We start from the raw sequence: 24,839 nt of genomic DNA, 5'->3' as shown, positions 1-24,839 counted from the left end.
ACAGTCCGGCCCTGGTTGCGGGCAGCAGTCGGCTTCCCGACCACCCCTGCTGAGCCCGCCCGACAAGGGCAAAATTCTGCCCCTGAAGTTCCATTGATCATTGAAAGACGATGGTACCATGATGCATACCTCTAATGTCTCACCTGTGTGCCTGGCATGTTAATGACAGTGTGATGACTTTAACTAATGACATGTCCTTCTTCCCCCTTTTAGGTTCACCAGCAGGCATCCAATCTGCATCCACCCCTGATACCAGAGGACCACCAGGCGTCATTTTCACATGCATCACACACCTGTTCTCAGAAGCGGGCACCAATGCAGATACCAGCACCTCAGTGGGCATTAGAGCGGTGGCTAGTATCTCGGTGCACATTGATGAGGGCACTTCACAGTCGCTGAAGGCAGAAGCAGAGAGTGCCCAGTGCATCAGCAGCCAGAGGACTTCTGAGGACCAGGATGATGCTCAGCCAAAGGCTGCTGATTAGCCTCTGGAGTCATTCATTATGCAGCACGTGCTAGATGTCCAGCAAGATGTGCGGGAGGATCTGGCGGAGATCCATGAGGATCGGCGTGCCACGGTCTCCGTGATGGAGGAGTCCATGCAACGCGTGAGCACTGTGTTGACTGTCATGGTCGAGTGCACTGCCTCCTCCATTGAGAGAGTGGTGACTCTCTTGGAGAGGCAGCTCCCGGGACAGAATGAGGGGTTCCTGGGGTTGCACTCGGACCTGCAAGCCCTCACACAGGCACTGACCTCAGATGGTCAGTGTCCGTGTGGGAGATGGATGAGGCCCCCAGTATCCCAGCTAGATGCCGTCCATCAATGGTGTGCAGGGAGGTCCAGTGCAACCTCAAGTTGGCGCACGAGCTGCCAGTCGCCTCTGTGGGCTCCTCTCAGGGCACTCTGGATGACGGCAGCAGCTCCTCTGCCTCTCCGCCAGTGACCGCCGCATCTGATGAGGTTGTGAAGGCTGAGGAGATGCCAAGAGTGGCATTGGCCGCTCCCTCCCAGGCGAGGCCAGTGTAGGCTCCACCTACCAGAGGATGACCGCCAAGGTCATCAAAGCCAACGAGACAGCAGAATCAACAGGCTATCTCCAATGCCGGTGCCAGGGACGGGGGGAGCCCCTAGACATAGCACTTGCAAACATAAGTTAAAGGCACCATGAGCACAAGAGAGACAGGTCACAGGTGATTTTATGTTCATTTATGTTTACTTTATCAATACTGGTCTGGGAATGAAGACCAGAAAAGTCTATGTAAATAGTTTGAAATTGCCCACATGAGATAAATTTTGTTTTTGTCGTCATGGCCTGAGCATGCTTCACCTTTTTATTTTATTGCTGCGGGGTACGCCAGTATGTAATGCTGACCATAAGTGTCTCTGAACTTTTGCACAAGAACTGAGTATTCTTTGTGTTCAAATTAAAGGATCCTTTCAGACATCCAGGATGAAGGCGACAGCCCTGACATGCATTTAAAACTGGTCTTTGGGAACTGAGCTGAAGGACTGTTGGCTCAAGGCATCCCTGGTGTCCCTGCCTCCCTGGAGGTTACCGAGGTCTGGCTCCACGCCCTCAGCGTTCTCCTCACCGTGCTCATCTTCAGACTCACTACTGGAGTTATCATCTGTGCCCTGTGCAGCTGCATCAAGGTCCCCTTCTTCCAGTGGGTCCCCTCTTTCCTGTGTCAGATTGTGGAGAGCGCAGCATGCAACCACGATCAGTGACACCAGCTCTGAGGGGTATTGTAGTGCTCCCCCTGAACGATCCAGGCATCGGAAGTGCATCTAGAGAAGACCCATGGCCCTCTCTACCACTACCCTTGTGGAGGCATGTCTCCTATTATAACACTCCTCTGCCTCTGTTCTTGGGTGGAGGAAAGGCTTCATGAGCCTCTTCAACGGAGAGCCCTTGGCACCCAGCAGCCATCCATCCAGTCGGGCTGAAGCATTGAAGAGCCTCGGCACCTGGGAGTGTCTCAGGATGTACACGTCATGAGAGCTGCCAGGGTACCTTGCACAAACTTGCAGAATCTGCATCCTGTGGTCACACATTATCTGCACATTCATGGAGTGGAATCCCTTCCTGTTGACGAAGGCACCTGGCTGAACCGCAGTCAAAGGCACCCTAGACGTGGGGGAAGCCAGCAATTGCTGCAAAACCTCTGGCTTGCTCAGCCTGGCTGGCCTCGTCATACGGTAAAGAATAAAGGTCAGTACCCACCAGAACAGAGCTTCTGTCTCCAGATTGACACAATTGTGTACAGCTGATTGGGAGACTCCGCCAAGATCCCCCACTAAGCCCTGGAAAGAGCCGAAGGCATAGAGGTTGAGTGACACTGTGATCTCCAGAGCCACTGGCATGGGGTGTCCACCCACACAGTCAGAGCTGATCTCAGACCCAATCATCTGGCAAATGGAGGTCGCTGTCTCGCTTGAGAGGCGGAGCCTCCTTCGCCATTGCACCTCGGACATATTGAGTAGCTGCATCGCTGCCTGTAAACCCTGGCAGCAGAATAGTGGCATCTTCTGCGGCCCCTTCCGCCTTGGACTACCTGCTGGCCCTGAGCCACTTGTGCCTGCGCCTCTCCTCCCACAGGTCCCTTCCCTGGAAACTGCATTAGGACAGCTGGCCTCCTCTCCCTTCTGCCCCTCTCTTCCTCCTCAAAGGAAGTGCCACCATTAGATACCACAATCCCCATTCCCAGGGCAAATAAAGGCTACCTGATACCTGGAAGGGTCCACACAGTCTGAATCCTCAGTGGGCCTGGCGGACAGCAATGAGTCCTGAAATGAGGCCTGGAAATGCTAAGAATGAAGCCCCAAACAGAGCTGAAGCTGCCAAGTACCAATAAGCAACAAGCTGCAAACTATCTCCAAAACTGCTCACTACTCACACTGGCAATGCTGCTGACCCTTTTTATCCCGCTCTTGGATGAAGTTTATGAAATGTCAGCTGGCCACCTGTCCATTTTGCCTACGCGACAAGCAGAGAATCACACGGGTAAGGAAAAATCACAGTGAATTGGACTGTTAAGGGCCGTAAGTGGAATTAATGGCGGGCGCCGCTCCGGCACCCATGCACGCCCACGGAGCGAAATGTTACGCAAGTGTTTGATGACGACAGGATGCTCACCAAATGTCATCGGGAACTATTTTACTCTCATTCAGGTCAGACGAGTGAGCCACCCGCTGAACAATTAAATATCTCCTTAAAAGTTTGCCACTGCATCTCTACTGTCCTACCTATTAATGGTTGCCCAATTCACTTTAGTTAGGTCCGTTTTCATACTCTTATAATCACTTTATTCAGTTTTAAACCACTAGTCTTGGACCTACACTTCTCCCATTCAAACTGAACTTGAACCTCTATCATGTTATGATTGCTGTCACCTAAAAGCTCCTCTACCGTGAGATTATTGATTAATGCTGTCTCATTGCTCATTACTAGCTTTCTGGTTGGCTCTGCAACATACTGCTCTAAGAATTGTCCAGCATACACCCATTTTCCATGCTATCTTTGTCAGTCTTTTTCGCCCAATCTACATGTCGATTAAAGTCGCCCATGATTATTACGGTACCTTTCTTACATGCCTCATTTATTTCTTCCTGTATACTCTGTCCTAAGATGTGACTAGTGTTAGGGCGACTATAAACTACTCCCAGAAGTGACTACTTACCTTTACTATATCTCATCTCTACCCAAATTGATTCTAAACCTTCCTTTTTCAAGCTAAGGTCATCTCTCACAACTGTACAAATGTCATCCTGACTTAATGGAGCTAGCCCACCACCTTTTCCTAGCTTCCTATCTTTTCGAAATGTCAAATACGCTTCAATATTCAGGTCCCAGCCTTGGTGTAACGGCAATGAGATCATACATATTTATTTCTATCTGTGCTAAGAATTCATCCATTTTTCACACATTCAGATGCAGAGCCTTTAACTCAGTCTTTTTACCATTTTTGCAATCTCTGGACTTATCGGCTGGTGTACTCTTCAGTTTGTCCCCTCTGTCCCATTGTGCCACACTCTGGTTATCATCACTCAGGTCACTACCCTGCTGTATTGCCTCTTTGTTACCCTTTGATTTACTACACCTTCTCTCACATGATCCCTTCTCCCCACTATTTAAAGCCTCTCTATCACCCTAGTTATATGACTCGCAGAACACTGGTCCCAGCACAGTTCATGTGAAGACATCCCAACGGTACAGCTCCCACTTTCCCTAGTACTGGTGCTAATGCCCCATGAATCAAAACCCATTTATCCCACACCAGTCTTTGAGCCACGCATTCATCTCTCTTTTCTTATTTACCCTACACCAATTTGCTCTTGGCTCAGGTAATAATCCAGTTTTGATTACCTTTGAGGTTCTGTTTTTTAATTTAGCCTCTAGCTGCTCATAATCCCTAACCAGAACATCTTTCCTTGTCCTATCTATGTCATTGGTACCTATGTGAACCACGACAACTGGATCCTCCCACTACAAGTTCGTCTCCAGTCTTGAACAGATCTCTCCAACACTGGGACCAGGCAGCCATGCTGCCTGCCTGGACTCTCACTCTCAATTGCAAAGATCTGTGTCTAGTCAGCTAAAAATACTGTCCCCTACTACCTCTACATTCCTATTAACTCCCCCCACTTGAATGGTCTCCTGTACCATGGTGCCATGGTCAGTTTGCTCATCCATCTTGCAGGACCCGCTGTCATCCAAACAAGCTGAAAGAACCTCAAACCTGTTGGACAATTGGAAGTGCTCAGGCTGTTCGACACCTTCCTTCTTGATCCCCTTACTTGCCTCATTTGCAGTCACACCCTCGTGTTCCTGACCACTGACCAGATCAGATGACCCTATCCTAAGGGGTGTGACCACCTTTTGGAACAAAGTGTCCAGGTAACTTTTTCCCTCCCTGATGTGTCGCAGAGTCTGTAGCTCAGCCTGCAGCTCAATGACTTTGAACCAAAGTTCCTTCAGCTGCAGACACTGTAGATGTGTTTTCCCTGGATCATACTGCTGTCAAGGAGACCCACATTCTGCAGTCGCAATACATCACCTGCACTGCCATCTTATTATGTGTTAATTTATTTTTCTTAATTAATTTACAAATAATAAACTCTGCTACAACTAATAAGCTTTACTACTATTAGGTAACCTTACTACTATGAATTCAACCTTATCATTACTAATAAATTAACTGAGTTTTGAAAGGTAGAGAAAAATACTCACTAACCAATCATTTACCTGATTTCAGGTGATGTCACACTTTAATTTATCAGAACTCGGCCAGCCCACTTGGAGCCACAGACTAGACTGGACTGGACTGGATAACTCTATAAAGAACATAAGAACTAGGAGCAGGAGTAGGGAATTCAGCCCCTCGAGCCTGCCTCGCCATTCCAGACGATCATGGCTGATCTCATTTCGGCCTCAACTCCAATTTCTCACCCTCTCCCCATAACCTTTTAACCCATTACTAATTAAAAATCTGTCTATCTCCTCCTTAAATTTATTCAGCGTCCCGGCATCCACTGCACTCTGAGGTAGTGAATTCCACAGATTCACGACCCTTTGAGAAAAGTAATTCCTCCTCATCTTTGATTTAAATCTACCACCCCTTAGCCTAAAACTATGGCCTCTCATTCTAGAATGCCCCACAAGGGGAAATATCTGCTTCATGTCTACTTTGTCTATCCCCTTTAGCATCTTATATACCTAAATTAGATCTCCTCTCATCCTTCTAAACTCTAGCAGGTATAGGCCTAAACTGCTCAATCTCTCCTCATAAGACAAGCCCCGTCTCTCTGGAATTAAACTCTTCGAAGCTGCTCTCCAAAGCCTCTCTCCTGTCATGCTCTTTTAACCTCTCCGAAGCCTCTGTCCTAAAGCACTCTTTTAAACTCTCTGAAGCTGCTCTGCTCTTGCTCTCTTTTCAACTCTTCGTAGCTGCTCCTCTTTTGTGCTCTTCTAAACTCCCCGAAGCTGCTCTCCTCTCGTGCACTTTTCAACTCTCCAAATCCACTCTCTTCTGGCACTCCTTTCAGTTTTCCAAAGCCGCTGTCCTCTCACGCTCCTTTAAATTCTCTGAAGCCATCGGAACATAGGACTTAGAAGTAGGCCATTAGGCCCTTTGAGCCTGCTCCACTGTTCAATAAGATCATGGCTGATCTGGTTGTAGTATCAGCTCCACTTTCCTGTCTGCCCCCCATAACCCTTGACTCCCTTGACTAACAAAAATCTATCTAACTCAGGCTTGAATAAATTTGAAGACCCAGCCTCCAGTACCTTCTGGGGAAGAGAATTCCACTCTCAAATGACCCTCCGAGAGAAAACAAATTCTCCTCATCTCTGTCTTAAAAGGGAAACCTCTTATGCTTAAACTGTGTCCTTGAGTTCTAGTTTTCCCCCACAAGAAGAATCCCAGTATCCACCCTATCCAGTTCCTCAAGATCTCATATGTTTCGATAAGATTGCCTCTCATTCTTCTAAACTCCAATGGATACAGGCCTAACCTGTTCAATCTTTCTTCATAAAATAAGCTCTTCATCCCAGGAATGAGTCTAGTGAATCTTCTTGGTTCTGCTTCTAAAGCAATTTGGAACTGCTTCTAAAGCAACTATATTGTTTTCAAATCTGGAGACCAAACTGTACACAGGACTCCAGATGTGATCTCACTAAGGCCCTGTACAGCTGCAGTAAAACTTCTCCAATTTTATTTCCATCCTTCTTGTAATAAATCCCAATGTCCTATTTACCTTCCTAATCACATGCTGTACTTGTATACTAACTTTGTGATTCATGTACCAAGACACCCAGCTCCCTCTGTACCACCAAGTCCTGCAATCTCTCTCCATTTAAATAGTATACTGCTTTTCTATTCTTCTTGCCAAAATGGAAAGGTTCACATTTACCCACATTATACTCCATCTGCCAAATTTTTGTCTACTAACTTAACCTGCCTATCTCCCTTTGCAGACTCTCTACCTCCATTTGACAACTTACTTTCCTACCTATCTTAGTGTTATTGGCAAATTTAGCTCCCATACATTTGGTCCCTTTATGCAAGCCATTGATATAAATTGTAAATAGCTGAGACTCCAGCACTGATCCCTGTGGCACACCACTAGTTACAGGTTGCCAATCTGAAAAAGAACCATTTATCCCTACTCTGTTTCTTGATAGCTATCCAATCCCTTAACTATGCTGATATGTTACCCCCTACACCATGTGCTCTTATCTTGTGTAGTAACCTTTGATATACTGGTTTCGCTTTGTCCATCTTGAATGCTACTTTGTCAAAAAAAATCTAATAGATCAGTTAAACAAGATTTCCCTTTCACAAAGCCATGTTGGCTCTGCCTAATCACATAGCGATTTTCTAAGTATCCTGCTATAATCTCTTTAATGATACATTCTAGCGGTTTCCCTCTGACAGATGTTAGGCTAACGGGCCTATAGTTTCCTGCTCTCTGCCTTTCTCTTTTCTTGAATAAAGGTGTTATGTTGCTAACACTGGGTCTCTTCCAGAATCTGAGGAATTTTGGAAGATTATAACCAATGAATTGACTATCTGTGCGAACACTTCTTTTAAGACTCCAGGATGCAGGCCAGGTCTTGGGGACTTGTCAGCCTTTAGGTCTAATACAAAAATAAAAATAGCTGGAAAAACTCAGCAGGCCTGACAGCATTTGTGGAGAGGAATACAGTTAACATTTCGAGTCCATATGACTCTTCATCAGAACTGAGGAAATATAGAAATGAGGTGAAATATAAGCTGGTTGAGGGGGTGGGACAGGTAGAGCTGGATAGAGAGCCAGTGATAGGGTAGGTCTAATAGTTTTCCTAGCACCTTTTCCCTGGTGATGGTGATTATTTTAAGTTCCTCTCTCCTGTTCACCTCTTGATTTCCAATTATCTTTGGGGAGTTTTCTAAGTTTTCTGCAGTGAAGACAGTCACAAAAATACCTGTTCCACGCCTCCACTGTTTCTTCGTTTTACATTATCAATTCCCCAGACTCATTCTCTAGAGGACCAACAATAGCTTTAGTTGTTCTTTTCCTATTCAAATACTTGTAGAAACTCTTACTAACTGGTTTTTATATTACTAGCTATCTTTCTCTCACACTGCTTTCTGCCTCTTAATGATATTTTCAATCATTCATTGCTGGTTCTTAAAGTCTGTCCAATCCTTCAACCTGCCGCTAATCTTTGCAGATTTGTTCAATCTTTCTTTCAATTTAATACTATCCTTGACTCCCTTATTTAGCCATGGATGATGCATCCTTCTCAAAGAGCCTTTCTTTCTTACTGAGATAAATCTTCCCTGAGGGTTATTAAGTATCTCCTTAAAAGCCTGTCACTGCTAATTAACTATCCTACCTTTTAACCTAGTTTCCCAGTTCAACTTAGCCAGCTCTTCCTTCATACCCTCCTAGTTATTGTTATTTAGGTTTCAGACAATAGTCATGGACCTGCACTTCTTGCTTTCAAACTGAACATGAAATTCTATTATGTTGTGATCATTGGCACTTAGACACCTTTACCATGAGTTTATTGATTAATCCTGTCTCATTGCATATTACCAGCCCTAGGATAGCCTGCTCCCTAGTTGGCTCTAGAACGTTCTGCTCTAAGAAATTGTCCCACATACACTCCATGAACTCATTTTCCAGCCTACGTTTGCCAATCTGATTCACCCAATCTACATGTAGATTAAAGTCACCCATGATAATTGTGGTATCTTTCTGACATGCCTCATGAAGCAGTCCATGTCCAAATGCAGCAAGACCTAAACAATATCCAGGTTTGGATACTGTTGGGGGGGTTGGCCTCTCAGGGGAGAGCAGCAACAGCCAAGTTCACAGCACCGTGGGTGGCTTTGCTGCTCAGAGCGGCGGGAGGAAAACAAGTGGCAGGGCTATAATGATAGGGGATTCAATAGTTAGGGGCGCAGACAGACGCTTCTGTGGCCGCAAACATGATTCAATGATGATATGTTGCCTCCTTGGTGCCAGGGTCCGGGATGTCATTGAGCAGCTGCAGGACATTCTGGGGAGGGAAGGTAAGCAGCCAGTGGTTGTGGTACACATTGGTACCAACAACATAGGTAAACTAAGGGATGAGGATCCACAAGCTCAGTACAGGGAGTTAGGAGATAAATTAAAATGTAGGACCTCAAATGTGGTAATCTCAGGATTACTCCCAGTTCCACGTGCTAGCAAAAGCAAGAATAAGAGGATAGACTAAATGAACATGTGGCTGGAGAGATGGTGTAGCCGGGAGGGATTCAGATTCTTGAGGCACTGGGACTGGTTCTGGGGAAGGTGGGACCTGTACAAACCGGATGGGCTGCACCCAGGCAGAGCTGGGACCAGTGTCCTTGCGGGGGCTTTTGCTAGTTCTGTTGGGGAGTATTTAAACTAGTGTGGCAGTGGGATGGGATCCCAGGAGTGGGATCAGATAGGTCAGATTCAGATCAGAAAAATGGAGGTAGAACATTAGCTAGGGACGTTGTGATAGACATGGAGTTACAGGAGAAGCAAAGTTTAAAAAGTGTCCAGCAAGGGAAATTGATGGGGTTAAACTGTTTATACTTCAATGCAAGGAGTATTACAAACAAGGTAGATGAGTTAAGAGCACAGGTAGACACATGGCAGCAGGATGTCATTGCTATAATGGAGACCTGGTTAAAGGAGGGACAAAACTGGCAGCTTAATATCCCTGGTTATAGAATCTTCAGACACAATAGAGTAGGAGATAAAAAAAGGAGGCGGGATAGCACTAATGGTTAAAGAATCAATTCCAGTTGTGAGAAGGGATGATATACTAAATGGGTCAACAAACGAGGCTTTATGGATTGAGCGTAGAAATAAAAAAGGGGCAGTCACACTACTGGGAGTATACTACAGACCCCCAAATAGTGAAAGGGAGATAGAAGAACAAATATGTAGGCAAATTACATAATAATTGTAAGAACAAGAGGGCAATAATAGTAGGAGACTTCAACTATCCTAACATCAACTGTGATTCAAACAATATAAGGGGCACTGAGGGAGAAAAATTCATGCAGTGTGTCCAGGAAATTTTTTTTAACCAATTAGTGACAAACCCAACGAGAGGAGATGCAATTCTAGACCTAAGTCTTAGGGAACGAAGAAGGGCAAGTGGGTGAAGTGACAGTTGGTGACCATATTGAGGACAGCGATCACAATTCAGTTAGATTTAGTATTACCTTGGAAAAGGTCAGAGATAAGGCAGGAGTAAAAGTTTTGAACTGGGGGATGGCAAATTTTGCAGAAATGAGAAGGGACTTGGCTGAGGTGGACTGAACAGCACTGCTGGAGGATAAAACAGTGGAAAACCAGTGGGAAGCACTAAAAAGCGAGATCCTAATTGTACAAAGTAGACATGTCCCCTACAAAAATAAGAGTGGTACTGCCAAATCTAGACCTCCCTGGTTGTCTAGAGGAATACAGGGGAAGATCAAACAGAAAAAGAAATCGTACGATAGGCACAAAGAACTAAGCACTGCAGATAGCCTAGACGAATATAGGCTGTGCAGGGATGAAGTAAAAAAGAAAATGAGGAAATCAAAGAGAGGGCATGAAAAAAGATTAGCAAGTAAAGTTAAAGATAACCCAAAGATGTTTTACCAATACATTAATGCTAAAAGGTTAGTTAAAGAAAAAGTGGGACCTATCAGAGATGAAGATGGAAACTTGTGTGTAGATGCAGAAGCTGTGGGAAGGGTTTTGAATTAATATTTTGTCTCTGTGTTTACAAAAGAAAGGGAGGATGTAGATATAGTAGTCCAGGAGGAACACTGCGAGATATTGGACAGGATAGTCATAAAGAGAGAGGAAGTACTCGAAAGGTTGAAATCCTTGAAAATTGATAAATCGCCAGGGCCAGATGGATTGTTTCCGAGTCTGCTGAAGGAAGTCAGGGAGGAGATGGCAGATGCTCTAACGATAATTTTCCAATCTTCACTAGATACAGGGGGGGTACCCGAGGACTGGAGAAATGCAAATGTAGTTCCATTGTTTAAAAAGGGATCAAAGGAAATGCCAAACAATTATAGGCCAGTTAGTCTTACATCGGTGATGAGCAAATTAGTAGAATCAATCCTGAGAGATATGATTAACTGTCATGTGGAAAGGCATGGACTAGTCAGGGATGGTCAGCATGGATTTGTTAAAGGAAGGTCTTGCCTCACAAATTTGATTGAATTCTTTGAGGAAGTGACAAGAAGGGTTGATGAAGGTAGGGCAGTGGATGTTGTGTACATGGATTTTGGCAAGGCATTTGACAAGGTCCCACATGGCAGATTGATCAGGAAAGTAAAAGCCCATGGGATTCAGGGTAATGTGGCAAACTGGATAAAAGGTTGGCCTTGTAACAGGAAACAAAGGGTAATGGTCAATGGATGCCCTTGCGAATGGAAAGTTGTCTCAGTGGTGTTCCACAGGGCTCGGTGTTGGGACCCTTGCTGTTTGTGTTATATATTAACAATTTGGATGTGAACATGGGGGGACGTGATTGGGAAATTTGCAGATGACACAAAGATTGGCCGAGTAGTGGATAGTGTGGAGGATAGCCGTGATCTCCAAAATGATATAGGTGAGTTGGTGGAGTGGGCGGTAAAGTGGCAGATGGATTTTAACATAGAGACGTGTGAGGTTAAACAGTTACAGAGATTACAAAATAAATGGGAATATACTAAGAGGGGTAGATGAAGTGAGAGATCTTGGCATACAAGGTCATAGGTCCCTGAAGGCAGCAGTTCAAGTAGACAAGGTTGTAAAGAAGGCATATGGAATGCTCTCCTTCATTGGCAGAGGTATAGAATATAAAAGTAAGGATATAATTGGAATTGTATAAAACACTGGTGAGGCCACAACTGGAGTATTGTGTGCAGTTCTGGTCACCACATTACAGGAAGGACGTAATAGCTCTGGAGAGAGTGCAGAGGAGGTTTACAAAAATGTTGCCAGGGTTAGAAAAGTGTAGCTACGAGGAGAGATTGGATAGGTTGGGGTTATTTTCCTTAGAACAAAGAAGGCTGAGAGGTGACTTGATTGAGGTGTACAAAATTATGAGGGGAATTATTAGAGTGGACAGGATAAAATTGTTTCCCTTGATGGAGAATTCTAGAACCAGGGGATGTAGATTCAAGATAAGTGGCAGAAGGTGTAGGGGGGACATGAGGAAGAACTTTTTTACGCAGAGGGTAGTGGGTGTCTGGAATTCGCTGCCCAAGTTGGTGGTAGAGGCAGAAACTTTAAACTCTTAAAAAGTACCTGGATCTGCACCTAAAGTACTGTAAGCTGCAGGGCTATGGGCCGGGTGCAGGAAGGTGGGATTAGATAGGGCACCTGGGTGTCCTCGGGCTGGCATGGAAAAGATGGGCCGAATGGCCTCCTTCTGTGCTGTAACTTTTCTATGGTTCTATGGTTTGAGCTGACAAGTGGCAAGTGACATTCGCGCCACACAAGTGTCAGGCAATGACCATCTTCAACAAGAGAGAATCCAACCATCGCCCCTTGATGTTCAATGGCATTACCATCACTGAATCCCTCACTATTGACCAGAAACTGAACTGGACAAGCTGTGGCTACAAGAGAAGGTCAGAGGCTAGGAATAGTGCGACGGGTAACACACCTCCCGGTTCTTCAAAGCCTGTCCACTATTTACATGGCACAAGTCAGGAGTGTGATGGAATACACCCCACTTGTCTGGATGAGTGCAGCTCCCACAACACTCAAGAAAGTGATACCATCTAGGACAAAGCAACCCGCTTGATTGGCCCCACATCTACAAACATTCACTCCCTCCACCACCGACGCACAGTAGTAGCAGTGCGTACCATCTACAATATGCACTGCAGGAATTCACCAAGGCTCCTTCGACACCACCTTCCAAACCCACGACCACAAGTATCTGGAAGGACAAGGGCAGATAGATGGGAAAACCACCACCTAGAAGTTCCCCTCCAAGTCAGTCAGCATCCTGACTTGGAAATATATCGCTGTTCTTCAATGTTGCTGGGTCAAAATCCTGGAACTCCCTTCCTAACAGCACTCTGGGTGTACCCACACCAAATGGACTGGAGAATGGCCAATGTTGTTCCATTGTTTAAGAAGGGTAGCAGGGATAATCCAGGAAATTACAGCCGGTGAGCCTTACGTCAGTGGTAGGGAAATTATTGGAGAAGATTCTTTGTGACAGGATTTACTACCATTTGGAAGCAAATGGGCATATTAGTGAGAGGCAGCATGGTTTTGTGAAGGGGATGTCATGTCTCACTAACTTGATTGAGTTTTTCGAGGAAGTGACAAAGATGATCGACGATGGAAGGGCAGTGGATGTTATATACGTGGATTTCATTAAGGCCTTTGACAAGGTCCCTCATGGCAGACTGGTACAGAAGGTAAAGTCGCACGGGATCAGAGGTGAGCTGGCAAGATGGATACAGAACTGGCTTGGTCATAGAAGACAGAGGGTAGCAGTGGAAGGGTGCTTTTCTGAATGGAGAGCTGTGACTAGTGGAGTTCCGCAGGGATCAGTGCTGGGACCTTTGCTGTTTGTAGTATACATAAATGATTTGGAGGAAAATGTAACTGGGCTAATTAGTAAGTTTGCCGACGACACTAAGGTTGGAGGAGTTGCAGATAGTGAAGAGGATTGTCAAAGGATACAACGGGATATAGATCGGTTGAAGACTTAGGCGGAGAAATGGCAGATGGAGTTTAATCCAGACAAATGCGAGGTAATGCATTCTGGAAGGTCTAATACAGACAGGAGTTATACAGTAAATGGCAGAACCCTTAAGTGCATTGACGGGCAGAGGGATCTAGGTGTACAGGTCCACAGATCACTGAAAGTGGCAACGCAGGTGGATAAGGTAGTCAGGAAGGCATATGGCATGCTTGCCATCATTGGCAGGGGTATTGAGTATAAAAGCTGGGAAGTCATGCTGCAGCTGTATAGAACCTTGGTTAGGCCACACTTGGAATATTGTATGCAATTCTGGTCGCCACATTACCAGAAGGATATGGAGGCGTTGGAGAGGGTGCAGAGGAGGTTTACCAGGATACTGCTTGATCTGGAGGTTATTAGCTATGAGGAGAGGTTGGAGAAACTCGGATTGTTCTCACTAGAGCGACAGAGATTGAGGGGCGACTTGATAGAAGTTTACAAAATTATGAGTGGCATGGACAGAGTAGATAGTCAGAAGCTTTTTCCCAGGGTGGAAGAGTCAATTACTAGGGGACATAGTTTTAAGGTGAGAGGAGAAAACTATAGAGGAGATGTGCGAGGCAAGTTTTTTACGCAGAGGGTAGTGAGTGTCTGGAATTCGCTGCCAGAGGAGGTGGTGGAAGCAGGTCCGATAGTGGTGTTTAAGAGGCAGCTTGACAAATACATGAATAGGATGGGAATAGAGGGATACGGACCCCGGAAGTGCAAAATGTTTTAGTTGACAGGCAATATGATCGGCGCAGGCTTGGAGGGCCAAAGGGCTTGTTCCTGTGCTGTACTTTTCTTTGTTCTTTGTTCTTTGTACAGTGGTTCAAGAAGGCAGCTCACCACCACCTTCTCAAGGGCAACTAGGGATGGGCAATAAATGCTGTCTAAGCCAGCGAAGCCCACATTCCATGAATTAATTAAAAAAATTACTTGCTGTATGTTTCTGCCCTACAGTTGTAACTCCTGTTAGGGGACCTATAAACTACTCCTACCAGTGACCTCTTACCTTTACTATCTTTACTATTTCTTATCTCTAGCCAAACTGATTTCACATCCTGACCTTTCAAGCTAAGGCCATCTCTCAGTATGCACAGAGAACTGTGTCTATCCCCCTGACTATACTATCCCCACTATCATTTCATTCCTATTTACTTGTCCTGCTTGAATGGCTTTTTGTGCCATGGTGGCCTAGTCAGTTAGCTCATCCATCCTCCAGCCTTCATTCTCATCCAAACAATCTGAAGGAACCTCAAAGCTGTTCCACAATTACATGGGCTGAGACTCCTGCTGTCTGGGTCCCCTCACCTGCCTCACTTGCAGTCACACCCTCCTGTCCCTAACCAAATCAGACGACCCCATCCTAAGCTGTGATCAGCTCATCTGCACTAATTGAGGATGCTGTAAACAGCCATGTGATAATGACCAGCTAAAATATTTTAATTATGTTGATAGGTAAATATTGGTAAGGAGATCAGAGACAGCTTCCCTAATCTTCTTCGAATATTACCTTGGGAGCTTTTACATACACCTGCTCAGGTAGACATCGTCTCAACTGGCATATTGAATCCAGGTTGGGGTACCACACTTTAGGAAGGATGTGAAAGCATTAGAGAGAGTGCTGAAAACATTCACGATAATTGTTCCAGGAATATGGAACTTCAGTTATGTGGATAGATTGGAGAAGCTGGTATTGTTCCTCTTGGAGAAGAGAAGTTTGAGAGGAGATTTGATAGAGGTATTCAAAATCATGTGGGGTTTGGACAGAGTAGATAGGGAGAAACTGTTCCTATTGGTGGAGGATTGAGAACTAGAGGGCACGGATTTAAGGTAATTGCCAAAAAAAGCAATGGTGACATGAGGAAAACAGTTTTTTACAAAGCAAGTAATCGGGATCTGGAATGCATTGCCTGAGCATGTGAGGGAAGCAGACTCAATTATGGCTTTCAAAAGGGAATTGGATCATTATCTGAAAATGAAAATGTGCCAGGCTATGGGGAAAAGGTAGGGAATGGCACTGGGTGAATTGCTCTCACAAAGGGATGGGCCGAATGGCCTTCTTCTGTGCTATAACCATTCTATGATTCTAAAGGGTGTGACCACTTCCTGATACAAAGTATCCAGGTAACTTTCTCCCTCCCTGATAAGTATTGCAGTATCTGTAGCTCAACCTCCAGCTCAATGGCTCTCAGCTAAGTCTCCACAGACGTGTTTGACCTGGATCAGACTGCCACCCATGAATTCTTAGATTCTGTAGTCGTAACACATCACCAGCCCTGCCAGTGCATTTTATTTAACTAATTATTTGATTTAATTATTTATTTTTCTTTTAAAAATTTTATTTTCTGCCTCTCCTTACCACCGTTTACTGTACTAATTTAAACCTTCGTAATGGAATAGACCTTTACCACTTAAAATTAAATATTTAAAAAATTTTATAATTTACAGCAATTTACACACTCTCCCTAAGAACAATTACTCACCAGCCAATCAACTTCCAGCAGATGTCACTCTTTTCTGTTTTTTTTTCCAAACTAAAACTGCTGGCTCTCCTCTTAAAGTCTTGTTGTTTTAACCAATCTCTCCCAAAGTCTTGCTGTTTTTGCTCTTGCTCTCTCATGTTCTCTTCAACTCTCCAAAGCCCAACTCCTCTCATGGTCTTTTCAACTCTCTAACTGCTCTCCTCTTGTGCTCTTTAAAACTTTTCTGTTCATGAACCAATTTTTTAATCCAAGCTGACTCTGGCCCTCCCATTCAATGAGCCCTAATTTTATTAACCAGCCTTTTATGTGATACTTAGTCACTTTCTTAAAGTCCACATAAACAACATCCAATGCTTTCCCTTGTAACAACTGGGATGGGAGGAGTGCGCAGTTTCTCTAGCGCCACTACTCCACAGGTCACACCATAAGTTAAATGTTTAATTCACTCACCAAAGTGGCCAATTGTTTCCGTTCACTACTGCTAGACCCAGAATAAAATAGACTTTAACCTAGCCTCATTAAATAAATTCAGTTTAATTGATTTATTATGAAACTTTTTTTAAAAAAACAAGTTGCAAAACTGGTTAACATGCAATTTGTAATCCAGAAGTGTAACGATTTACCCCTTTTAAAATCCCAACACGCAACTCAAAGGACAAGACAAATAAGGTCTCTGCAGAGGTTGGCGTAAGGGAACGCTTTATGAAAAAGGATAAAGTTTGAAAAAGGCCTTGACGATGTTGACCTGGTGTTCCTGCATACAAAGACAGAGTGCTGGTCACAGTAGTTTTCTGAAAGTCCTTTACCTTCGGTGAAACACTATTAACTCTCGCTTGTCGCAGCTTCGCAGGCTTTCAAATACAGGCGAGTTATAGTGAGCTGAGAATTTTCTGGCTGAAGGTGAACACCCACTCTGGACTGCAGACAATACAGGGAGAGCGAGTGGGTGAGAGAGAGAGAGGAGCAATCTTCCTTCACAGTTTGCTCCCAAGGCGCGCACACAGTTCAAAAAAACATGTTCAGTCAGAACTTCTCCCAGGCCAGGCATTTTAAACCAATCAACAGGTGCCACAACCTGGCAACAGCAATTTTTTTTTCAGCAATTAAAGCTCAAGTAACTAAAAAAGCTCCTATCTCCACGAGTGTCTTCTTGGTTATTTAACTGAAGTCATGTGATTTCTTGAAAAAAGCAACTTTCTCACAGGTGAAAGAGAACTTGTAGCCTTTTTTAAAAAAGTGCTCAGGAAAGTGTCCAAATAATTCAATGTCATTCCATTTTTTTAAAGCATATAGTTCTTGGAGATATGAATTCCTAACACCATTCATCAACCTTTTCCATTACTTCATCAACAACTTCACTTGGATTAGTCAAGCATGATCTGCCTTTTAAAAATCAGCACTGACCCTCTTTAATTAAGTCAAACCTCTGCAAGTACCTGGAAAAACTCAGCAGGTCTGGCAGCATCTGCGGAGAGGAACACAGTTAACGCTTCGAGTCCGTATGACTGTTCAACAGAACTAAGTAAAAGTAGAAGAGAGGTGAAATATAAGCTGGTTTAAGGGTGGGTGGGACAAGTAGAGCTGGATAGAGGGCCAGTGATAGGTGGAGATAGCCAAAAGATGTCATAGACAAAAGGACAAAGAGGTGTTGAAGGTGGTGATATTATCTAAGGAATGTGCTAATTAAGGGTAGAAAGCAGGACAAGCAAGGTACAGATAGCCCTAGTGGCGGGTGGGGTGAAGGAATCAAAATAGGCTAAAAGGTAGAGATGGAAATACATTTAAAAATAATGGAAATGGGCGGGAAAAGAAAAATCTATATAAATTATTGGAAAAAAAAGGGGAGATCAGAAAGGGGGTGGGGATGGAGGAGAGAGTTCATGATCTAAAATTGTTGAACTCAATATTCAGTCCGGAAGGCTTTAAAGTGCCTAGTCGGACGATGCGGTGCTGTTCCTCCAGTTTGCGTTGAACTTCACTGGAGCAATGCACAGGCCAAGGACAGGCATGAGAGCAGGGTGGAGTGTTGAAATGGCAAGCGACAGGGAGGTCTGGGGCATACTTGCGGACAGACCGCAGGTGTTCTGCAAAGCGGTCACCCGGTCTGCGTTTGGTCTCTCCAATGTAGAGGAAAACACATTGGGAGCAACGAATGCAGTAGACTAAATTGAGGGAATTGCGAGTGAAATGCTGCTTCACTTGAAAGGAGTGTTTGGGCCCTTGGACGGTGAGGAGAGAGGAAGTAAAGGGGCAGGTGTTACACCTTTTGCGGTTGCATGGGAAGGTGCCGTGGGAGGGGGTTGAGGTGTAGGTGGTGATGGAGGAGTGGACCAGGGTGTCCCAGAGGGAACGATCCCTGCGGAATGCCGCCAAGGGGGGTGAAGGGAAGATGTGTTTGATGGTGGCATCATGCTGGAGTTGGCGGAAATGGCGGAGGATGATCCTTTGAATGCCGAGGCTGGTGGGGTGATAAGTGAGGACGAGGGGGACTCTATCATGTTTCTGGGAGGGAGCGGAAGGCGTGAGGGCGGATGCGCAGGAGATGGGCCGGACACGGTTGAGGGCCCTGTCAACCACCGTGGGTGGAAAACCTCGGTTAAGGAAGAAGGAAGACATATCAGAGGAACTGTTTTTGAAATTAGCATCATCAGAACAGATGCGGCGGAGGCAAAGGAACTGAGAGAATGGGATGGAGTCCTTACAGGAAGCGGGGTGTGAGGAGCTATAGTCGAGGTAGCTGTGGGAGTCGGTAGGCTTGTAATGGATAATGGTGGACAGTTTATCACCAGAAATTGAGACAGAGAGGTCAAGGAAGGTAAGGGAAATGTTAGAGATGGACCATGTGAAAATGATGGAGGGGTGGAAATTGGAAGCAAAATTAATAAATTTTTCCAGGTCCAGACCAGAGCATGAAGCAGCACCGAAGCAATCATCGATGTACCGGAGAAAGAGTTGTGGGAGGGGGCCGGAGTAGGACTGGAACAAAGAATGTTCCACATACCCCATAAAGAGACAGGCATAACTGGGGCCCATGTGGGTACCTATAGCCACAACTTTTATTTGGAAGAAGTGAGAGGAGTTTAAGGAGAAATTCTTGAGTGTGAGAACAAGTTCAGCCAGAGGGAGGAGAGTAGTGGTGGATGGGGATTGTTCGGGCCTCTGTTCGAGCTCAACGCAAACTGGAGGAACAGCACCTCATCTTCCGACTAGGCACTTTACAGCCTTCTGGACTGAATATTGAGTTCAACAATTTTAGATCATGAACTCTCTCCTTCATCCCCACCCCCTTTCCGATCCCCCCCCTTTTTTTTTCCAATAATTTATAGAGATTTTTCTTTTCCCACCTATTTCCATTATTTTTAAATGTATTTCCATCCATTGTTTTATCTCTACCTTTTAGCCTATTTCGATTCCTTCACCCCACCCCCACTAGGCCTATCTGTGCCTTGCTTGTCCTGCATTCTACCCTTAATTAGCACATTCCTTAGATAATATCACCACCTTCAACACCTCTTTGACCTTTTGTCTATGACATCTTTTGGCTATCTCCACCTATCACTGGCCCTCTATCCAGCTCTACTTGTCTCCCCCACCCCCACCCCTAAACCAGCTTATATTTCACCACTCGTCTATTTTTACTTAGTTCTGTTGAAGAGTCATACAGATTCGAAATGTTAACTGTGTTCCTCTCCACAGATGCTGCCAGACCTGTTGAGTTTTTCCAGGTATTTTTATTTTTTATTTTTATTTTTGTTTTGGCTTTCCAGCATCCACAGTTTTTTGCTTTTATCTCTGCAAGTACCTGTTGATATTTTTGTTGATTATTGTTTCGGAAACTTAACTTACACTGATGTTAAACTGACTAGCCTGTAGCTACTAGGAATATGCTTACACTGTTTCTTGAATAATGGTTCCACATTTGGCAACCTCCAAACCTCTGCCACCTCCCCCATATCAAGGGCAGATTGAAAATTTATGGCAAGCCCTTCCAACAAGCCAACTAGACCAGACAACTTCTCCACTCTCCGCAGAGACAATCTTTTTAGTACTCCCTGCCTCTCAATTTTCACTCCATCCATTACCTTTATCATCTCTACTTCTACTGATATTTGGTCAACATCCTTTTCCTTAGTAAACAGTGATGCAAAACCACCCTTAAATAGCCTTGCCCTGTGCCTGTCTCTAAGCATACATTGCCATCTTTGTCCTTCGTATCCCTAACATGGAGCAGTTGAGATGAATAAATGCATTTAAGGTGTAGCTCAGTTAGTACATAGGGAGAAAGGAATAGAAAAATATGTTGGTATGGTTAGATGAAATAGGGTGTGCAGAACCTCATGTGGAGCATAATTATCAGCATGGACCTGTTGGGCTGAATAACCTGTTTCTGTGCTGTAAATTCTATATAATTCTATGTAAATGTTCAACTGCATAAAGGTTTGTAAACAAGCATTATGCGGCACATATATAATATGTGTGCTTTGTTTTTGAATTATGTTTTCACAGATTTATAAAATCAGAGCGATCCATTATCCTGCTCAACTTTTGCCTGTCTATAATGGCTTCAAACATCCTGATTTTGGTTGGCCAAACACAGATACACAGCAAGGTAAGAGCAAAGGGAGCATTTGTAGCTCAGAAAAATGAATAGCAGTGAAGGATAGCTATCCAGAATAATGATCCAAGATTGGAAAATTCAAATTGATTTTGAAATAGTTCAGTTTATCTTGATTTAAGTTTGAGGATTACACTTGCTGACCTTTTCAGATAAATGGAGCTTTAGGCTGTAGGGGCATCTTACAGGTTTTTTTAAAAATCAGAGTGAAAATTGTGCTATAGAAAGTAACTCACGTTTTGAAGTTTAGTTTCCAAAGTGAACAGAAACCATCAACAACATTGACAAATTGTATTTATTCAGAATTTTTCGGCTTTATAAATCGGTATTATAAAACAAGATTTGACATTGATACAGGTAAGGTAGTATTAGGGCAGATGGCTAAAAGCTTGATCAATGAGGTAGGATTTAAAGACAGTCTTAAAGGAGGAAAGAGGTAGAGAGCTGGAAAGGTTAAGAGCCGGGCTTCCAGAGGCAGTTGAAGGCAAGACCAATCATTCAGTTAAAATTGGAGAGGCTCAAGAGGCCAGAATTACAGGGAGTGCAGATATCTCGGAGGGTTGTTGGGCCAGAGGAGATTACAGAAATAGGAAGGGGCAAGGCCTGGGAGGACTTGGAAGTAAGGATGATAGGTCAACAAGCAAAGGCATGATGTTGAGTTGGGACTTGGTACAAGTAAGGACACGGGTAACAGAGGTCGGGATTTTCTGGCCCCACCGTGGCAGGACCCGTCACAGGAGATTCAACGGCCCAGCCAAAAGTCCACTGACTTTCAGTGGGACTGGACAATCCTGGCAGTGGGCAGGGCTGGAAAACCCACCCAGAGTTTTGGAAAACATCACATTTATGGAGAGGAAAATATGGGAGGCCTGTCAGGAATGCATCGATTAGCCCAGTCTAGAGGTAACAAAGGCATGTATGAAGTTTCAGCAGCAGATGAACTGAGGCAGAGATGGGGTCGGGTGATGATTCAAGGTGGAAATAGGTGGTCTTAGTGATGGCACATGTAAGTGATCAGAAGCTAAGCTGGGTGTCAAATATGACACTAAGATTTTGAATAGTCTGATTCAGCCTCGGATAGTTGCCAGGGATAGCAATGGAGTCAGTATCTAGGGAACGGGCTTTGTAGTGGGGACCAAAGACAATGGCTTTGGTCATCCCAATATTCCCCCAATGAGGAGCAAGGGTAGAGAAACGAAAGCCAAGGCTCCTTGGGTGACAAGAGAGATGAAGAATACAAGGAAGCAAAAAAAGAACAGGTGTACGATGCATGTCAGGTGAATTGTTTAAAAGGAAATTGGATGAGCACTAGCGGGAACTAAACTTGCATGGCGACGGGGATCGATTAGGGGAATGGGACAGACTGTATTGCTCTACTGTGAGCCAGCATGGACTCAATGGGCTGAATACCTTCTACTGTGCCATAATAATGATGCCATAACGCTATGAAATTTCTGCCTATCCAATACTGGTTGTCAGATAAGCAGTCTAATAGTTTAGGAAGAATGGAGGAGTCGAGAGAGGCGGTGGTGAGGTAGGACCCGAATCGTCAGCGCACAAAGTTGATCAAATTCTCAAAATCTTTTTAGTTGGGAATGAGAGGATAAATCAGGATGCTCTTGTTTCAATCCATCTTTAAATGAACAACAAGAACAATAATATAGTAAAATATCTTGAGGCACTTCACAGGAGGGTTATCAGACAAAATTTGGCATCAAGTCACCTATGGAGTATGGAGCCTTGGTGGCCAAAAGCTTGGCTAAACAGTTAAGTTTGAGGGAGCATCTTAAAGTGGGAAGAGAGATAGCAAGCAGAAAGGTGCTAGGAAGAAATGATTAAAATTGAGTATGCGAAAGAGTCAGAATTGGGGGAAATGCAGAATTCATGGAGGATTGTAGAGCTGCATGAGGTTATAAATTAGGGAGGGGGGATGCCATGGAGGGTTTTCAGACAAGAATGTGAATTTTAAAATCGAAGCATTACTGAACTGGGAACTAATATAAGTCAGTTAGCACAGAGATACTGGGTGAATGAGAATTGATATGAGTTCGGATACAAGCAGATGAATTTTGAATGAGCCCAATTTTGTGATGGGTAGAAGGTGAGAGGCTGGCCAGGCAGGCATTGGAAATACAGAAAATGCTGGAAAAACTCAGTAGATCTGACAGCATCTGTGGAGAGAAAAACAGAGTTGATGTTTCGAGTCCGTATGACCTCATGTCTGAAGAAGGGTCATACGGACTCGAAACGTCAACTCTGTTTTTCTCTCCACAGGTGCTGTCAGATCTGCTGAGTTTTTCCAGTGTTTTCTGTTTTTCTTTCAGATTTCCAGCATCTGCAGTATTTTGCTCTTATCATAGGCATTGGAAATAGCTGGGTCTACAGGTGACAAAAGCATGAATGAGGGTTTGAGTAATATAAAATGCTGAGATTAGGAATGGTCTGGTCCAGCCTCAAACAGTGCCCAGGGAGGCAGTGACTAGGGAACTGAGCTTATGACAGGGAAGCAAAAACAATGCTTTTGGTCTTCCCATTTTTAATTGGAGGAAATTTCTGTTCATCCAATACTGGATGTGAGACAAACAGTGATCACATGCAATGAAGGGGTTGAGAGAGGTGGTAGTGAGGTACAGCTTGGTGTTGTCAGCGTAAATATGGAATCTGAAGTTGGAGCATAGGAAAATAGGAGCAGGAGTAGGCCATTCAGCCCATCAAGTCTGCTCTGCCATTCAGTTAGATCATGACTGATCATCTACTCCATCACCACTTTCCTACACTATCCCCATATCCCTTGGTGTCATTAGTATTCAGAAATCTATCGATTTCTGCCTTGAACATGCTCAGTGATTGAGTTTCCACAGCTTCCTGGGGTAGAGAATTCCAAAAATTCACTACCCTCTGAATGAAGAAGTTCCTCCTCATCTCAGTCTTAAATAGCCTGCCCCTTACTTTGAGACTGTGCCCTCTGGTTCTAGACAAGAGAAACCATCCTATCTATATTTACTCTGTCATGCCCTGCAAGAATCTTGTAAGGTTCAATGAGATCACCTCATTCTTTGAAACGCTGGAAAATACAGCCCCAATTTATGTAATCTCTCCTCATAAATAATCCTGCCATCCCAGGGATTAGTCTGGTGAACCTTCATTGCACTCCCTCTATGGCAAGTATATCCATCCTTAGATAAGGAGACCAAAACTGTACACAAAACTCCAGGTGTTGCCTTACCAAGGCTCCATACAATTGCAACAAGCCATCTTTACTCCTGTACTCAAATCCCTTTGCAATGAAGGCCAACATACCATTTGCCTCCTAATTGCTTGCTGTACCTGCATGCTAGCTTTTAGTGACTCATGAACACCCAGGTCCCTTTGGACATCACTTCCCAACATCTCACTATTTAAGAAATACTCTGTCTTTCTGTCTTTTCCACCAAAGTGGATAACTTCATGCTTATTCACATATTCCATCCACCATATTGCTGCCCATTCACTTAAGTCTGTCCAAGTCCCCTTGAAGCCTCTCTGCATCCTCCTCACAATTTACATTCCCACTTAGTTTTTTGTCATTATCAAATTTAGAAATATTACTTTTCGTCTCCACATCCAAATCATTTATATAGATTGTGAACAGCTGTGGCCTTGTAGTACCGCACTAGTAACAGCCTGCCAACCTGAGAATGACCTGTTTATTCCTACTCTCTGTTTTCTGTATGTTAACCAGTTCACAATCCATACGGTATATTATCCCCAATCCCATCTGCTCTAATTTTGTTTATTAACCTCTCATGTGGGACCTTATCAAAAGCTGTCTGAAAATCCAAATACACCACATCCTCTGGTTCTTCTTTAGCTATGCTTACAGGTAACATCCTCAAAAAAACTCCAACAGGTTTGTCAAACCTTTCATAAATCCATGTTGACTCTACCCAATCATATAATTATTTCTAAGTGTCTACTCGTGTTTGAGTTGATGTAGCTGAGGGACATCATGTAGTT

The 24,839-nt window shown here is 44.2% G+C and overlaps 1 protein-coding gene across 1 annotated transcript in view; it reads left to right on the top strand.

Annotated features, from left to right (window-relative positions):
• adgrb2 (adhesion G protein-coupled receptor B2) overlaps positions 1-24,839 on the top strand; it is a 1,091,625-nt gene that overhangs the window by 847,577 nt on the left and 219,209 nt on the right. Inside the window, exon 20 of the mRNA XM_078566906.1 lies at positions 20,735-20,837. Within this exon, the coding sequence (XP_078423032.1) occupies positions 20,735-20,837 (103 nt within the window). The remainder of the gene's footprint in view (positions 1-20,734; positions 20,838-24,839) is intronic.

Source organism: Cetorhinus maximus, chromosome 21 (assembly GCF_964194155.1).
Source record: "Cetorhinus maximus chromosome 21, sCetMax3.hap1.1, whole genome shotgun sequence".
Taxonomy (NCBI): domain Eukaryota; kingdom Metazoa; phylum Chordata; class Chondrichthyes; order Lamniformes; family Cetorhinidae; genus Cetorhinus; species Cetorhinus maximus.
This window is presented reverse-complemented; position numbering and strand designations above follow the sequence as displayed.